Raw genomic sequence first — 14,599 nt, forward strand, 5'->3', positions numbered from 1 at the left:
ACGTCCTTCTGTTTAAGCCAAGCAAGCCAACCCCCTCCCCACCCCACCCCACCCCGCTTCCAACAGAAGGAAAAAACCAGCTCAATATTTTTGCTGCCCTGAAGCTTTTTAAAGCTTTTCAATGCAGCAAAAGGTCAACCCCACGAATTGGGGGGTCACCCCCAAGGGGAAACCTCAGAGCTGCGCCAGCTCTGGTGATCACAGTGCACGTGGGCGGGGCCAGCCTGGATGGCTCGCGGACTTCAGCCCCAGTGGGAGTCCAGGAGCGCTCCGTGCCAAGGGGCAGCGGGTGCATCACAGGGCTCCCTGGCGCTGGGCTTGCCCCACCGGTCGCTTACAGTCTCGGCTGAAAGCCTGTGGCAGATGGGGCATCGTACAGGAAACGTGCGAGACGTGTTGGCTGTAGGTCTGTGCGTTTGGGGGGCACAGACACCGGTCAGGCCTCAGGTACAGCCCCCGTCCCGCTCTCAGGCCGCTCCTCTGCCAATTTCACAACGGCCACCCGCTGCCAGGCGAAGCAAAACTGCAGGGAGTAAAGCCAATGAACTGCTGGAGCTATAACTGGGGGGTGGGCAGCAGTTCTTCCCCCCCCCCCCGTTATCCTTCACCCAGGCTGGTTACTGGGTTCGTTTCGTGAACGGGGGCTCACCGCCAGGCGTGGCTGACACTGGTGGAAGGACCGTGGGCAGAGGAGCTGGTGTTAGGCTTGTATACGGACTCGTTGCTGCCAAGCTTGCGGCTTACTGGCCACTGAAGCCGTTTGTTAAATAAACGTGGCCTTGTTTTCACTGTGTTCAGGAGTGCGGCTTTCGATGGTGTAAGGAGCAAGGGCTGGCACCTGTTCCCGTGGGAACAGTGGGGATGGTAGGTCTGTGAGCAGCCCGGGGCTGGACACTCCAAGGAGACGCTGAGAGTTTGCGAAGTGCCCATCCCTGGCCGGGGTGGGGCGAGGGAAGCGCTTGTGTGGCCCATGGAGGCAGGGAACTGACCCTGGCAAGGACCCACAAGGCTCCCTCATGCTAAGGGCAGGTGGAAGCGAGTTGCCTCTGTACTCTGGGACGCATCAAACCCCCATTCCCCTCGAGGGCTCCCCTCCCACCAGCCCCCCGCTTTAGCTCTGGTGCCTGAGCCAGCAGCAAGGGGGCAGAGAGCACCTGTTGTATGGCCAAGGGCAGGGCAGGGTAAGCCCTACTGCTCCCCTGGGGCTGGTGCCCGCCATCTATACCCCCTCCTAGGGGCAGCATCGCTCACACCCCACTTCAGCCTCTGCCTAGCGTAGACCTGAGGTCCCACCTTCCCCCTCCACCACCTGAGGTGGCTATTCCCTGCCTTAGCCTCTGCCCCTTGCCACTTTCCAGCCGCCACCTTGGGCTCCCTTTCTCCCATGCTGCCTAGTTCAAACCCTGGACCCCTCGGCAGTGAGCCCCAGAGGGCAGGTTTGCTTGATTTCAGTTTATTAATAACTCAGCTCTGGGTTCATCTCATTGATGGCTTTTTCTGCTATGAAACAAGCTTTAGGGGCCAGCGCAGACCCCGCGGCCTGACCCAGAAAGGGGGGTCACCCTAAAGGCACTGTGGGCTAACAGTCCGATTGAGCCGCAGCTACATCTTGGAGTACACGATGTCCTTGGTGCTCTTCTTCTCCATGGCAGCCTGAGCAGATTTCATGAGGTCCTCAGTCTGCAGCATGCTCATGTTCCAGGTGGCCTGGGGGGAGGCACAGCAGGTAGAGGGGGGGCAGGAGAGCCACTGAGGGGAGGGAAATGCAATGGGCCTTTCCCCTCTAGCCACAGGAGGCCGCAGGCAGATTTCCAGGGCACAACTGCATCTCAGGGGCTGCGGGTTGGGGTTGAGGGGGACCGGCAGAGCTTGGTGTGGGGAGCCTGTGGGCTGCGGGTTGGGAATGAGGGACACTGGCAGAGCTGTGGATAAGGAGCCTGGGGGTGCAGGTCAGGGTTAACACCGGCAGAGCTGTAGGTGGGGAGCCCAGGAGGCTGGAGATCTGGCCTGAGGGGCACTGGCACGGCTGTGCGTGGGGAGCCCAGGGGCTGGGGTTGGGAATGAGGGGCATCCGCAGAGCTGAGGGTCAGGGCTAGGGGGCAGCAGCTTGGGTGCTCACCATGTACCGCAGGCCCTCAGACACGGAGTGGTCCCTGGAGTACACTAGGTTGACCTTGGTGCCCTGCACGGCCACGGGGCTCTTGCCAGCGATGTCGGCCGCCAGCTCAAAGGCGCCCTCCAGCATGGCCTGCTTGTCCTGGAAAACCCGGCTGGAGAGAGGGGAGGAGCCATGCGACGCTAAGGCGGGTGCTCCGACCCCCGGAGCAGGGACACCCCCGCCCACCTTGCGGATGGGACAGAACCAGTTCGCAGCAGCAGGGTCTCCAGCCAATCGCAGTGCACATCACGACAGGGGGCAGACCCCTCCCCCAGTGGCTCTACCCCATAGACCCATGCAGGGGGGAAAGGAAGCCCTCAGCCTCGTGGGCCTGTCTGCTCTCGGGAGCACGACCCCACTCCTCACGCGCTCAGGAATTGGGAGAAGGTGGAGTCACACGTAGGATGACTTGGTTCTATCCCCTGCTCTGGGAGGGGAGGGGAGTGGGATCTAGTAGTTGGGCAGCAGGGAGCCAGGACTCCTGGGTCTCCTCCCAAAACTGCCAGACTTAGGAGAAGCCCCCAACCCCTCTCTGTGCCTCCCTTTAGCCACCTGTGTGCTGGAGGAACAGGCTGCTTCTCCTCTGGGAGGCGGGGAGCGGGGGCATTCGCTCCCCTGGGTAACATGCTCATGGGGGCAGCTACCTGACCAGGCCGCTGCTCTCAGCTTCTGGAGCCATCATCTTGCGGGCGGTGAAGGCCAGTTCATTCACCAGGCTGGGGAGGGAGAGCACAGGGGCAGGTGTGGGTGTGACACACACACCTCCCTCCCTGGGAGAGGCTGCACCTTGCCAGTTATGCTGTACAGATCCCTTCCCCATGTCTCCGCTCTCCCACTGCCAGCACAGCAAGCCTGCAGCCCTGCCCTGCTGGAAACACAGCTACTCCCTGACACCCAGCCAGCTTCCAGGGGCACTGGGCGGCCAGTAGGGACCACTAGGTGCGGGAGAATGGATCCTAAATCCTCTTGCTCTTCAGCTGGGCCAGAGCTCCCTGCAGTCTCTCTAAACGCCACGAGGTGCCATTTCTGCCTTGGGCTGTTCCCACTCCCCTCCCCAGCAAGGTCCCGTGGGCAAAGGCCACAGGGTGACGCATGAGCCAGCCTAGAACGTGGCCAATTCAATGAAAGGAGCCTGGCCAGGCAAAGCCAGCGATGCTCGAATTGCAAGGCAAAGATGGGGTCAAAGGTGGAAACGACTCCCCACGATGGAGCGTGGGCCCGGAGGAGCGTGAAAGGGGCATTTTTCCAGGCACTGGTGCTCAGATTCTGTGGCACACAACATAACCCCCAGGGCTGTTAGCCTACCCACGGATCTGCCAGCTCTCCATCAACTGACTGCCCCTTTTAATGGGGTTGGGGAGAATCCGGGCTCTGACCCATCCCCACATTTGAAACCGGCTGCAGGCACATACCTCTGGTTCCCGATGATCTTGGGCAAGCGCTGCAGCGTGCCCACATCTGCCGCCAGCCCGATATCCACCTCCTGCAAGGGGGGAGAGAAGGGCAGGGATCAGACACCCTCATGCCTAGGGACGCGAAGCAGAAGGGGCATCAGCTCACTGGGCCACACAACACAAGGGAGCTGTGCCGGGGCGGGGGTGGGGGGGGGTGCAGGGTGTGTGTGATTCTGTTACTATGATCTGCAGGGAAATGGCCCGGCTACACAACGGCAGCAGGGACGGAACCCAGGTCTTAAACCACAAAACTCTTCTGCCTCAGCTAAAAAACCCAGGTCTGCTGGCCAGGGCTGCAGAAGGCGACGTATGTGGCCCAGCCACCACCAGAGGGAGCCACGTGGAGCTGGGGTAAAGAAGGCAGCTGTAGTAATTGTTGCAGAGGGAAATGGCACATTTGCCAGCCAATCACTCTGCTTCTATCAGCCACCCCCTTTTTTGCCTTTGACAACATAAACTCTTCCAAGCAGCGACTGTCTCGCTATATCTGTCCAGCACCCGCTACCACAATCCTGAGATGGACTGAAAAGTGGGTTACAATTGTGATCTGTCACTTTAAATGTTCTAGGGTTTTCCTGGTCCTGCTGGCAGGCCAGGGGGGCACTGTAGGAAAACGTGAGATCAGACTCAGTCAGCGAAGAGCCAGCTGAGAGCAAACTAGGGTGAGCTGAGCCCCTCTGCCTCAGAGGGCAGCCTGCTTTGTCTTGCTCTGTTTTGGGGCGCTGGTGTGTTAGGGTTGTAAAGTCTAAGAAATAAAGTGTTTTGCAGCAACCTTCCAGCGAGAGTATTGTGTGTTTTTATTTAACTTCTGCGTGTGTATGCCACTAACATAACTAATGCATCATCACTAAGCTACAGAGTTGACATAAATGGGTTCTCTGGGCTACTGGTTCAGGCTCTCAGCATACTCAGGCATCAGTTCAAATCCCGAAGGGGTTTGGCAGAACCATGAAAGGCAACTGTAACTCAGGGACCGCTTGATGCCACCTGCGTCACACTGTTTATTGTAATCATTGCAAGATTTAGGTACAGAAAATAGTGAGGAGTTAAATATATATGCTGAAAATTCTGTTTTTTCGGGCTGTAGTTGTAAACTGGTCACTCAAACATAGCGTGCCTTGAGACAAATGTCTCCAGACAGGGGATGGGAGACTCTTCTCTCATTGTGTGTCATACAATAGGCGTCTATTAGCATGCCAATGCCAGTGAAGAGCTGGCAGAGATGACAGAAGGAAATTAACAAGAAGAGGTAAACAGCGGGGGAAGAGAGGAGATGTCCTGTTTTGAGGTGAACATCACAGGTCTGTTTTTGGTATATTTGGCATCTTTCACCTACGAAGTAAACTGGTTGAAAACACTGGGGTTACGCTATCTTATAGGAGACAGGGGGATGCCCTGTTAGTGAAAGAGAGGCTCTAAGAAGTCTTAGAATTTTGTTTTATATGTAACCGTAGATGTATTCCAATCTTCTGACTTGCTAGCACTTGAATCTCTGTTTGACAAACTTATTCTCACTCTACGTAATTGCACTGAGTTTTACAAGCTGGAGTGTATTTTTCTTTTGGGAATAGTGGATCTGAGAGTTCTGCAAGCATTCTGTGCTGCAGGGACTGGGGACTCCAGAGGGATGATCCGAGGGCTCAGAAGTTAACGTGTGCCTATCACTACCTGTACAGAGAGAGCAGGGCCAGAGGCTGGTGGTTTCAGGGCGCTGATCCACAGACCAGACTGCCTCATGGTAAAGGCAGTTGGCAGCGAGGTGCCTGAAAACCCTGGATACCCCTGGGAAGCATCAAATGAGCTCGGATTCTGGAGGATAATTGCACAGCTGTGTAAATGCCTTATATTCCGCAGTGTGGAAAACACAGAGCAGTGCTGCTGGCATGTTACAAGTAACAGAGCCAGAAAAGCACACTGCTGTCACCAGCATGCCCCAAAACTTGCTTAAAAAGCCAGCAACAATCAGATTTCTGCCCTCAAGGGAAGGGCGGCAGAGGGCCCTGGACATACCTTCACTTGGAACCATGCATCCTGGGTGCAATACCGGATATCACAGGCAGAGATCAGGTCTACACCTGCAAAGGGAACAGACAGTCATTCTGGTCTTGCCGTAACATTCCCACACCTCCACTTTCCTGTCCTTGTTCTCCCTCTCTCTGGTGCCAGGAGTCTCCAGGGAGATTCAGACAAGGCTTCCCCTTGGGGCATCCCCTATACGGATAGGTGCATGACACCCCTAGTGCTGCACAGGGTTCAGTACTAACTCAGAGGGAAGGGTATCAGGGAGTAGCTGTATTAGTCTGGATCTGTAAAAGCGGCAGAGAGTCCTGTGGCCTTATAGACTAACAGACGTACTGGAGCAGCAGCTTTCGTGGGTGAACACCCACTGCATGCATCCAACAAAGTGGGTGTTCACCCACGAAAGCTGCTGCTCCAATACGTCTGCTAGTCTATAAGGTGCCACAGGACTCTCTGCCACTTTTTCAGAGGGAAGGGTGCCCCCTACTGATTCACTGATATAACTGCTGGCTTTCTCCATGGCCCGATTCGATCCCTCGTCTTGCTGTGAGGCTCCCAATGAGTGTCAGTTCTCAGGGCAGTTTGGACGCCACTCTACTGGGAGTCGAACCCTCATCGCACTCAGGCTACGGAACAGCCAGCGCCTTCGGTCCCTCATGGTCTGTGCCAGTTTGGAAACAGGGATCTAAGAGGTGAAAGGCTCTGCAGCCTATTGCTGATTCCAGCCCATCTCACGCCCATGAGGAGCCCTGAGCTAACATAGCCCTGTCCCATTCCCAATCCAATGGGCCTCACCTCCCCCAATGCAGGCTCCATGGACAGCGGCAATCACAGGCTTCGGACACTGGAAGAAAGCCAAGAGGACGTTCATCACTGAGGAGCCAAAGCAAATCAGCCCCTGCCCAGCTCAGAAACCCACTACTAAGGGTAGCAGGGACCCTGGCTCATCGGGGCTCCAGTCCCTTCTAAGCCCTGCTCTGTCCAGATGGGCCAGGTTCTTGCTCACATCCTGATTTCAGGGCTGACAGTGGGGCCACGAGAAGCTGGGGGTTGCAGGGAAGCCCTGATACAATGGGAGAAGGGCAGGTGTACACCACACACAAGGGCAGAAAACACTCCCCCAAGGAGGGTTCGTGCAGGGAGCTACAGTGCTAGCCAGGGGCCAGGGAGGTAGAGCCAGGAAGATGCTGGGATGCAGTTCTTGGTGATCCTGGACATGTTACTGTTATTTGTGTTATCGTAGGGCCATGAGCTCTAGTCATGAACCAGGCTCGCATGGTGCTAGGCACTGTACATTTTTATTGCTGTTAGGTATATTACGGTAGCACCCAGGTGCCCAGTCGTGGCCCAGCTCCCATTGTGCCAGGCGCTGTATATTTGTATTACTATTAGGAGTATTACAGTAGCATTGCCACAACTTGTCGCACAAATATCTTGGGACCAACATGGCTACAACAACACTGTAAGCGACGAGTGATGAAATTTAAGAATATATTATATGATCATGTTAAAGGAAGCATGCACAAAAGACTTTACAGCATAATAATTCTATATTCATACTTGCATTTTAAGATGAAATAACATTAAGGGGCAATTCATTTTTTTGATGAAGAAATGGATAAAGGGTTTTTTCTTCAGCTGTGCATGAAGCTTTCTATAAATGGGAAGCTACCCTATTTATAATGAATTCTAAACTGATTAATATTAAATTTACCTTTTTTGCTATTATATTTAATTTTTGTACTCAGAGATGTTATTGGCTGTTGTTAATGTTATTTTAATCATCATTTGCATCAATGCAAATTCTGCAAACCATGTACAAATTCCCCTTATACCACTTGTTAAAACGAAAACATATTGATGACCATGACCCAAGGTTGTGGCTGGAGTTTATTATACTTTTATACTTTTTATTTACTCCTCCTAACACACTTAACTTTAGCTAGTCTGAAGCCTGAAGTTTAGGCTTTAAGGCCTGCTTTCTACTTGCATTTCCTACACACTTGATTAGCATAAGCAAACATTTCCCTCCTAGTCCACACCAGGCAAGAACAGCTTCCTGGCAGGACAGGTGCTTGTGTCCCTGCCGAGCTTCCTCACCCTCTCCAGCACAGTGAAACTCTCCTGATACTCCCTGATCTTCTTGCGTGTGTTCCACGCCTTGCGAGCTGTGTCATCCCCTTCCACCATCATGAACATGCTGCCCATCTCCATGAGGTCGATGCCTATGGCAGGGAGTTGGGGGTAGGAGGGAAAAATCACACACACCCCTACTTCAATCACAAGAGTAACGATCAACCTCCCCGTACTCCTGCATGCCCAAATCTAGGGATCTGGACACTCAGCTGCTAAGACACTGACTGTTAGTGGTGAGGTCAGGGCCCCCGGGGTCATGCCCGAAACTGATGTTGCTCCTACCTGCCCCACCCAGGGGAGATGCACAGAGACTGGCCCAGGATGGCTTCTACTGGCCCGACCCAGCAGGAGGTGATTCCTGGCTCAGACCAGAGTAGTCCTGCTAGGGGGAGGCGATGCTGGGACTGGCCCAGTGCAGCTCCTAAGCCCAACAATGTCCGCTGAAAGAACCTCTTGCATAGTGACTGGTCACTATCGCAAGCCGGGAGCTGGCCTCTGGCTGGCAGGAAACCCACCCCATCTCCACAACACATAAGCCACTCGTCCGAGGCTCCACCTGTGTCCAGCACATTCGGGTTTCCTTACCGGCAGTGAATAGCTTCCCGGCACCCGACACCACCACCGCATGGCAGTCTGAGTCCTGGGCGATCTTGTTAAAACACTCCACCATCTCCCTGCAGGGATCAGAGCAACGGGAGATCAGCCAGGCTCTCACTAGAGGGACAGGTACTTCAGCCAACCCAAAAAAATTACAAAAACCCTCACCCTTAATTCTTGAAGGCACACCCCCCCCAGCTCCTAGGGGCGAGAAGGGAGTTCAGACTCAGACCCATTGGCTGATCCAGACATCAGTCCCACCGGGCACCAGGCTGAGACAAAACCAGCTCCAACAAGTTGTTGGATGTCAGCTGGGGACAAGGCTCTTACGGGGCAGACAGTTGGCTTAGAGGATGGCACAGCACGAGCGCAAGAGAATCAAAGCCACCTTTGTTCTTGATCTCTTGGGTGCTGTGGGATCAGAGACAGGTTAAAACAGGGGGAGAACATGGAAACATCCTGGCTCAGGGTGAGGATGGTAAAGCATCAGTGACCCCAGCTAAGAACATCCTATCGGCAGCACCTCACCAGGAAACATGCTGCTTTAGCAGAGGGCTTTATAGGCCAGCTGTGCGGAAAAGGAATTCGCGGCAGAGCCAGGAATCGAACCCAGGTCTTCTGGCCCCAGCCTCTAACCACAAACCCTCCTTTCACCAGACCTCTCCAGTTCACCAAGACTGCTCCCAGCCATTTCAGGAAATCAGCTGTGGCTTCTCCCAATACAGCTTCCTCCCATGACACATCCCCTCTTTCCAGGGTTTCTCAACCCATGGGTTGCAACTTGGGTGGTTAGAATGTGTCAGATGGCCAGGCGGGAGGCCTGTGGGGGGAGGGAGGGTGTCCTGCCCCCAGGGTGGGGTGGGAGGGTTGCAGAGTTCCCACAATGGCAGTTCCAGTCCCGTGGGGCTGGCTGGGCACGGCTCCCCACTCTGAGCACTGTTACATGGTGCACACTGTTGCAAGTTTGGCCCGTCCACCCCTCCATCATGACAAAGGGGTGGTTGGGCCAAACCTGAGTGGCGCTGCGTCCCCGTACCACAGGTTGCCACACAGAGAGCACAGCCGAGCCAGCCCTTTGAGACAAGAGCCACTGCTGAGGTATGCATGGTGTACTTAGAACGTACCACATTGGTGTGTACGTTCTACAGCAAGGGTAAGAAATATGTAGTAAGCCAGATGTGGGGTTTTTTTAGCACTACGGCTATTTACCAGGTTATGACAGGCCATCAAGGTTTACAAATGGATCCTAATCCCAGAATGGTTGAGAATCACTGCTCTCCAATGCTGCCCCGCCCTAATGCTGTCACATTCGGCTCTGGGCTCACTGGGGCAGAAATCTGTTTGAGATTTGACCCAGTTCACCCACCACCTGGCAGAGCAACGTGTGCCATCGACACCACAAGAACAGCCAGTAACTGGCTGCTTCCCTTCCCTTGCTTGTTTCTTGTTGTCTAGGGATACAATCTAGCCACAGCGGGGGGGGGGGGAGCGCTAGAGGACCTCTCAACGGATCCTCCAGCCCAGCGTTCCTAGGCTTACCTCCAGAACACTGCATTCATGGCGTTCCGTTTGTCCGGCCGGTTCAGCTCCACATGGAACACTTTCTCCCGCACCCTGGACACCTTCAGAGTCTCATAGCTGTGAGATGCATGGGGCTGCTCTGGGGCTGACGACATGGCTCTGAAGCTAAGCAGTGGCTGACACTGAGCGGACAGCTCTGGGAAAAGAGAAACACGGCCCATTAACATCAGGGATCCCAGGAAAGGAGAATTCCCGGGGGGTACTGGGCTGCACTATTAAATGGGGCAGAGACTGGTAAACGTAAGAGGAGCAGTACAGCCCAATGAATAGGGCACAGGGTTCTGTTCTTGGCTCTGCCACAGACCTCAAGCACATCCCTTTCCCCCTACCTCAGTTTCCCTTCCTACTCCTTGTCTATTTCATCTGTAAGCTCCGACACAGAGACTGTCTGCATATTGCACAGCACAAAGGGGCCTAAGGGTACATTCAGCACCGACTGCTGTGGGAGCTGCTCTGGGCTTGGCCCTTTTGAAAGTCAGTGCCTGAGTCAGAATTTCACAGCCCAAACGGTGGGACCCAAGTTACAGTGACACAGCCTCTGTTTTCCTTGCCACACAAAGATTAAAGTTCAGTGCTGCCTCTAATGCTCAATGCATCTTGGCAGAGGCGAGGGTTTGGAAGAATAATTAACCAGGGGGCTACACGGAGATTGAGCAACACAGAGCACACAAGGAAGCTGGTGTAGTTTGAGAAAAGGAGGAGGGTGGGTTTCATTTTTCCAGGTGGTGCTTGTTGAAATCTTCCTCTAGGTGCAGAATTTATTATGCAATTCTATTTACGCAGTGGTCCCTCTCCCCCAATTTTATCACAGAAAAAAACACCCAGACTTTTCTCAGTCCTTCCTAGGGGATCTCAAACCTGCAGAGCTTGGGCAGCTTTATTTGTATGTGAATGAGCAGACTGCTCCCTTGTTCATCTGCAGTGCCTTAAACCTCACCACCCACATGCAGGGGAGCAATTTTAGCTGCATTTGGCAAATTGGGCAAACTGAGGCATAAAGTGGGGAAGTGACTTGCAACATCTGGAAAGGGTTCAGAGTAGCAGCCGTGTTAGTCTGTATCCGCAAAAAGAAAAGGAGTACTTGTGGCACCTTAGAGACTAAAGAGAACCCAGGAGTCCTAGCCCCACACCCCCCTTGATTCTAACCACTAAAACACACTCCCTCTCAGAGCTAAGAACTGAACCTGAGTCTCCACTCTCAGCCCCCTTGTTCTAACTACTGGACACCATTGTCCTCCCACAGCCAGGGACAGAACCCAGGAGTCTTGATTCCCACCCTTCCTGCTCTAACTACTAGACACCACGCCCCTGCCAGAGCTGGGATAGAACCCAGGAGGCTTGACTCCTTGCCCTCCACTCTAACCATCCCTATCGGGGCCAGTTCTATCACCGACCTGTGCTGTGACCTCAGGCAAGTCCCTTCCCCACTCTGCACCTCAGTTTCCCCAACTATAGAGCAAGGACACTGAGCTACTTCACAGGGCTGTGAAGCTGAATTCACTTGTGTCCACAAAGGGCTTTAGGATGTTTGGACAGAAGAGGTAAGAGAAGGGGGACATAAAAACCCCTGAACACCCCGTGCATTCCTGGGACAATACTCAATGCTGCACATCAGTGCGGTGCTATCTGAGACACAACCTTTCCCCTAGTGTCCTTTGACCAGGCTTTCGGAGTCTGGCTTATAAATAGCATGTTCACATTGGAGGGGCGGGGGAGAGAGATATTCAGATCTGTTTGCACTCAGAAGCAATTGGGCAACAGGTAACTCCTTGCCCAAGTCTTTCACCAGGGCCGAGCCTGGATGCTCAGGGCACCCTGCTTTGCCTCTGTTTGGAAAATGTTTTCTCCAGAAAGATTCCCACACACGTGCACCCAGCAGAAGCCCTGGGAATTGGAGCAGGTCCCGATCTAGCCATCTTCAGTAATTCTATGCCACCACCATGCCCTCCCTTCGCATCATGGTCTTGGACACCATCCGATGGTCCAGGGACATCTACATCGAACATATCACCGGCCACCAACAGTACCAGGAGGTGTGAGCCGGTACGACATCGTGCAGCAACTATGGGAAAGGGACTGAGAGACTTTTTCCATTGGACCATATGAACTGGAACCATAAACTCACTGAACATTAAATCCCACCAAATGAGGGTAAACCCATCCTCATCATCGTATCCACTCATTATACTCCGCATCTGAACGCAGCCATTATATGGACAACATACCCCCATATCTCAACATCTGTACTTTGACCCGCTAAACTTTTACCCCCAATCGGGGAGATTGCAGATTATGTATTCCTTACGCCACCCGTTCCTAAACCGAATTTCGCACCCTTTGATAACCTGCACCTTATTCCCTGATAACCAGAAACTTCTATGCTTAAACTCTGTACCGTTTTCTTTTTACTTCAACATCATCTTAATAAAATTATTAAATCTGAGCACTGCCCAATCCTGCAGTGAGCGAGGGCTGGGCTAGTATTCCCATTGTACAACTGGGAACACCGAGGGCTTGTCGACTCTCGAAACGCTTTGAGGCACAGCCGCAGCGCGCTTCGGCGTAGACACGACCAACGGCAGACGTTCTCCCGTAGGCAACCCACTTTCCCGAGAGGTGGCAGCTAGGTCAGCTGACGAATTATCTACATATGGGGAGGTGCGGGGGTTAGGACGGTGTAGCTGCATGGCTTGGGGAGCGGGGATTTTTCACACCGCTGCGCAACACAGCTGGGGGGGGGGGTCAACCTAAGTTTTTAGCGTCAGGCCAGGCCCGAGAAACGGTGCGAATAAGGGACTTGCCCCAGATCACACAGGGGGACCGGAGCGGGGTGGGAGGGGAGACACTGAGCCGAGATCTCTCAAGGCCCGGCCCAGCACCTTAACCACCGGTTCGTCCTTCCTCTCGAGGGCCCAGACCCGCCAGCTGATCCACGCAGACACCCGCCGACTTATTTCGAAGCGAGTCCGCCCGGGCCGCTTACAGCTGCAGCTCGCCGCGTCCGCAGGCCGAGGGCCTTGTGCCCGCTTTACAGGCGGGGAAACCGAGGCAGGGAGCGGGGTCGCCCAGGCCTGGGCTCCACCCCACCGGCTCCCCACTGCCTCGGTCAGACGCACCTACCTGTTCACCGGGGGGGGGGCACATACATCCCTAGGGCGCCTCGAGCCCCCGGGGACCGGCAGCTGGGGGGGCTACATGAAATCGGGGGGGGGGGCAGCAGGAGAGAACAAGATGCCCGGGGAGGGGGGGCAGGCCCCATGCCATGCCCAGGAGGGGGCGACCCTGGCCCCCCCCAGGCTGAGAAGTGGGGGGGGCTCCTAACCTGGGGGGGGCTGGACCTGAGGGGGATTCGCCCCCCATGACTGACACGCCGAGGGGGGGTCAGAGGTCAGGGTGCGAGGGGGGGTCAGAGGTCAGGGAGGGGTCAGAGCGTCCCGGTCCCTCACGTCTCCTCAGCAGCCCCCTCAGGACGGAGCCAGCAACCGCCGCCGCCGCCATCGAAGGCTCCCGCGCTCCGGCCGCTACCAGCCGCGTCAGGGGCAGCGCAGCAGCCGAGCCCCGCCCCCGCCCTGCGTCACTGGACGCGAAGCCCCGCCCCCGCCGCCATTTTAACTAATGGCACACCGCAGGAAAGATGGCGGCCCGTTCTCAGCCCCCCCCCACTCCTTCCGCCATGACACCCAGCGAGGCGGAAGTGCCCCGTCCGCCATGACACCTACAGAGGCGGAAGGGCGCCAGTCCGCCATGACACCTACAGAGGCGGAAGTGGCACCCAACAACTGCTACAGAGGCCCATGGGGGAAGCTGCGGGAGGCTCCCCAGGGGAGTGGAGGTGCCATACAGCCCCTGCAGCATGGGAGGCCTAGGCCTCATCTCTCCCATTGCCCCCCACCCCAGACAGGGCCCAGCCACTGCTCCAGGTTGATGCCCCTGCCCCAGCCCATCCCACTCCTGCTGCACCCCCCCCCGCCCCCGGTGCCGCATCCCACTCAGCCCAAAAGAACCCAGCCTTTGTCAGCCCCCCATAAACCTCCCCACTCATCTGGGCAGCGGGGACGGTGCCTCTGTCCCCCTCCCCGCCCCTTTCCGGGGGGCTTTTAGGTTTATTTTGGGTGGCACCGTACAGACCAAGGCGGGCCCTGGGTTCTGGTGACTCCCGGCTGCAGTTGTTGAGCTGTGGGAAGTAAGGATTTACTCAGCACTGCTGCCGTCAGTCGCTGAGGACACAAAGAGGCCTTCCCCAACCCACAGTCTAGCTTCCCCTAAACACACAAGGGGACAGCTTGTTTAATTAAAGGGCACAATATTAGACAGGTGTTATTGTGCCCGGACCGTTGGGGCAGTTTAATTTAAACCTGTTCCTAATGGTCTTAAATTAAACATCCCCAGCAGACATTTAAAGTTAAAGGTGCAACTCTTGTTAAAAAGCATTTAATGAGGCAGAATTTTCTTGCATTGGCAAAGCTTTTACAGTGCCTGATAAAGCATCTCGATTCATGGTTCTGTTCTAAAATGGCAATAATGCACATTGGAAAACATAATCCCAACCACATATACACAATGATGGGATCTAAACTAGCTGTTCCCACTCAAGAAAGGTCTTGGAATCATTGTGGATAGTTCTCTGCAAACATCTGCTCAACATGCAGGCATC

At 55.0% G+C, this 14,599-nt stretch overlaps 1 protein-coding gene across 4 annotated transcripts; it reads right to left on the reverse strand.

Annotated features, from left to right (window-relative positions):
* Window positions 1-1,437: 1,437 nt before the first annotated feature.
* ECH1 (enoyl-CoA hydratase 1) lies at window positions 1,438-13,503 on the reverse strand. Of its 4 annotated transcripts, none has more exons than XM_073321474.1 (10): window positions 13,392-13,503; window positions 9,904-10,081; window positions 8,353-8,441; window positions 7,732-7,856; window positions 6,427-6,475; window positions 5,623-5,687; window positions 3,571-3,641; window positions 2,803-2,874; window positions 2,120-2,270; window positions 1,438-1,707 (listed from the first exon to the last, which is right to left on the reverse strand). In XM_073321474.1, the coding sequence occupies exons 1-10, from the start codon at window positions 13,441-13,443 to the stop codon at window positions 1,603-1,605; spliced, it is 957 nt and encodes a 318-aa protein (XP_073177575.1). In that variant the 5' UTR covers window positions 13,444-13,503; the 3' UTR covers window positions 1,438-1,602. The 4 variants fall into 4 exon arrangements, with proteins under 4 accessions (XP_073177575.1, XP_073177578.1, XP_073177579.1 ...); XM_073321477.1 differs by lacking the exon at window positions 13,392-13,503 and adding an exon at window positions 13,268-13,370; XM_073321478.1 differs by lacking the exon at window positions 13,392-13,503 and adding an exon at window positions 10,275-13,170.
* Between the last annotated feature and the right edge of the window lie 1,096 nt (window positions 13,504-14,599).

This window comes from Lepidochelys kempii, chromosome 23 (assembly GCF_965140265.1).
Source record: "Lepidochelys kempii isolate rLepKem1 chromosome 23, rLepKem1.hap2, whole genome shotgun sequence".
NCBI lineage: Eukaryota > Metazoa > Chordata > Testudines > Cheloniidae > Lepidochelys > Lepidochelys kempii.

Bases quoted from the DNA above. Each gene is read 5' to 3' on its own strand.
- ECH1 (XM_073321474.1), bottom strand. From the start codon at position 13,443: ATGGCGGCGGCGGCGGTTGCTGGCTCCGTCCTGAGGGGGCTGCTGAGG. The intron at 6,476-7,731 runs GTGAGGAAGCTC...GCTTTCTTCCAG, and splicing joins GTTTCACTGTGCTGGAGAGG to TGTCCGAAGCCTGTGATTGC. The intron at 3,642-5,622 runs GTATGTCCAGGG...CCCCCCTTGCAG, and splicing joins ATGCATGGTTCCAAGTGAAG to GAGGTGGATATCGGGCTGGC.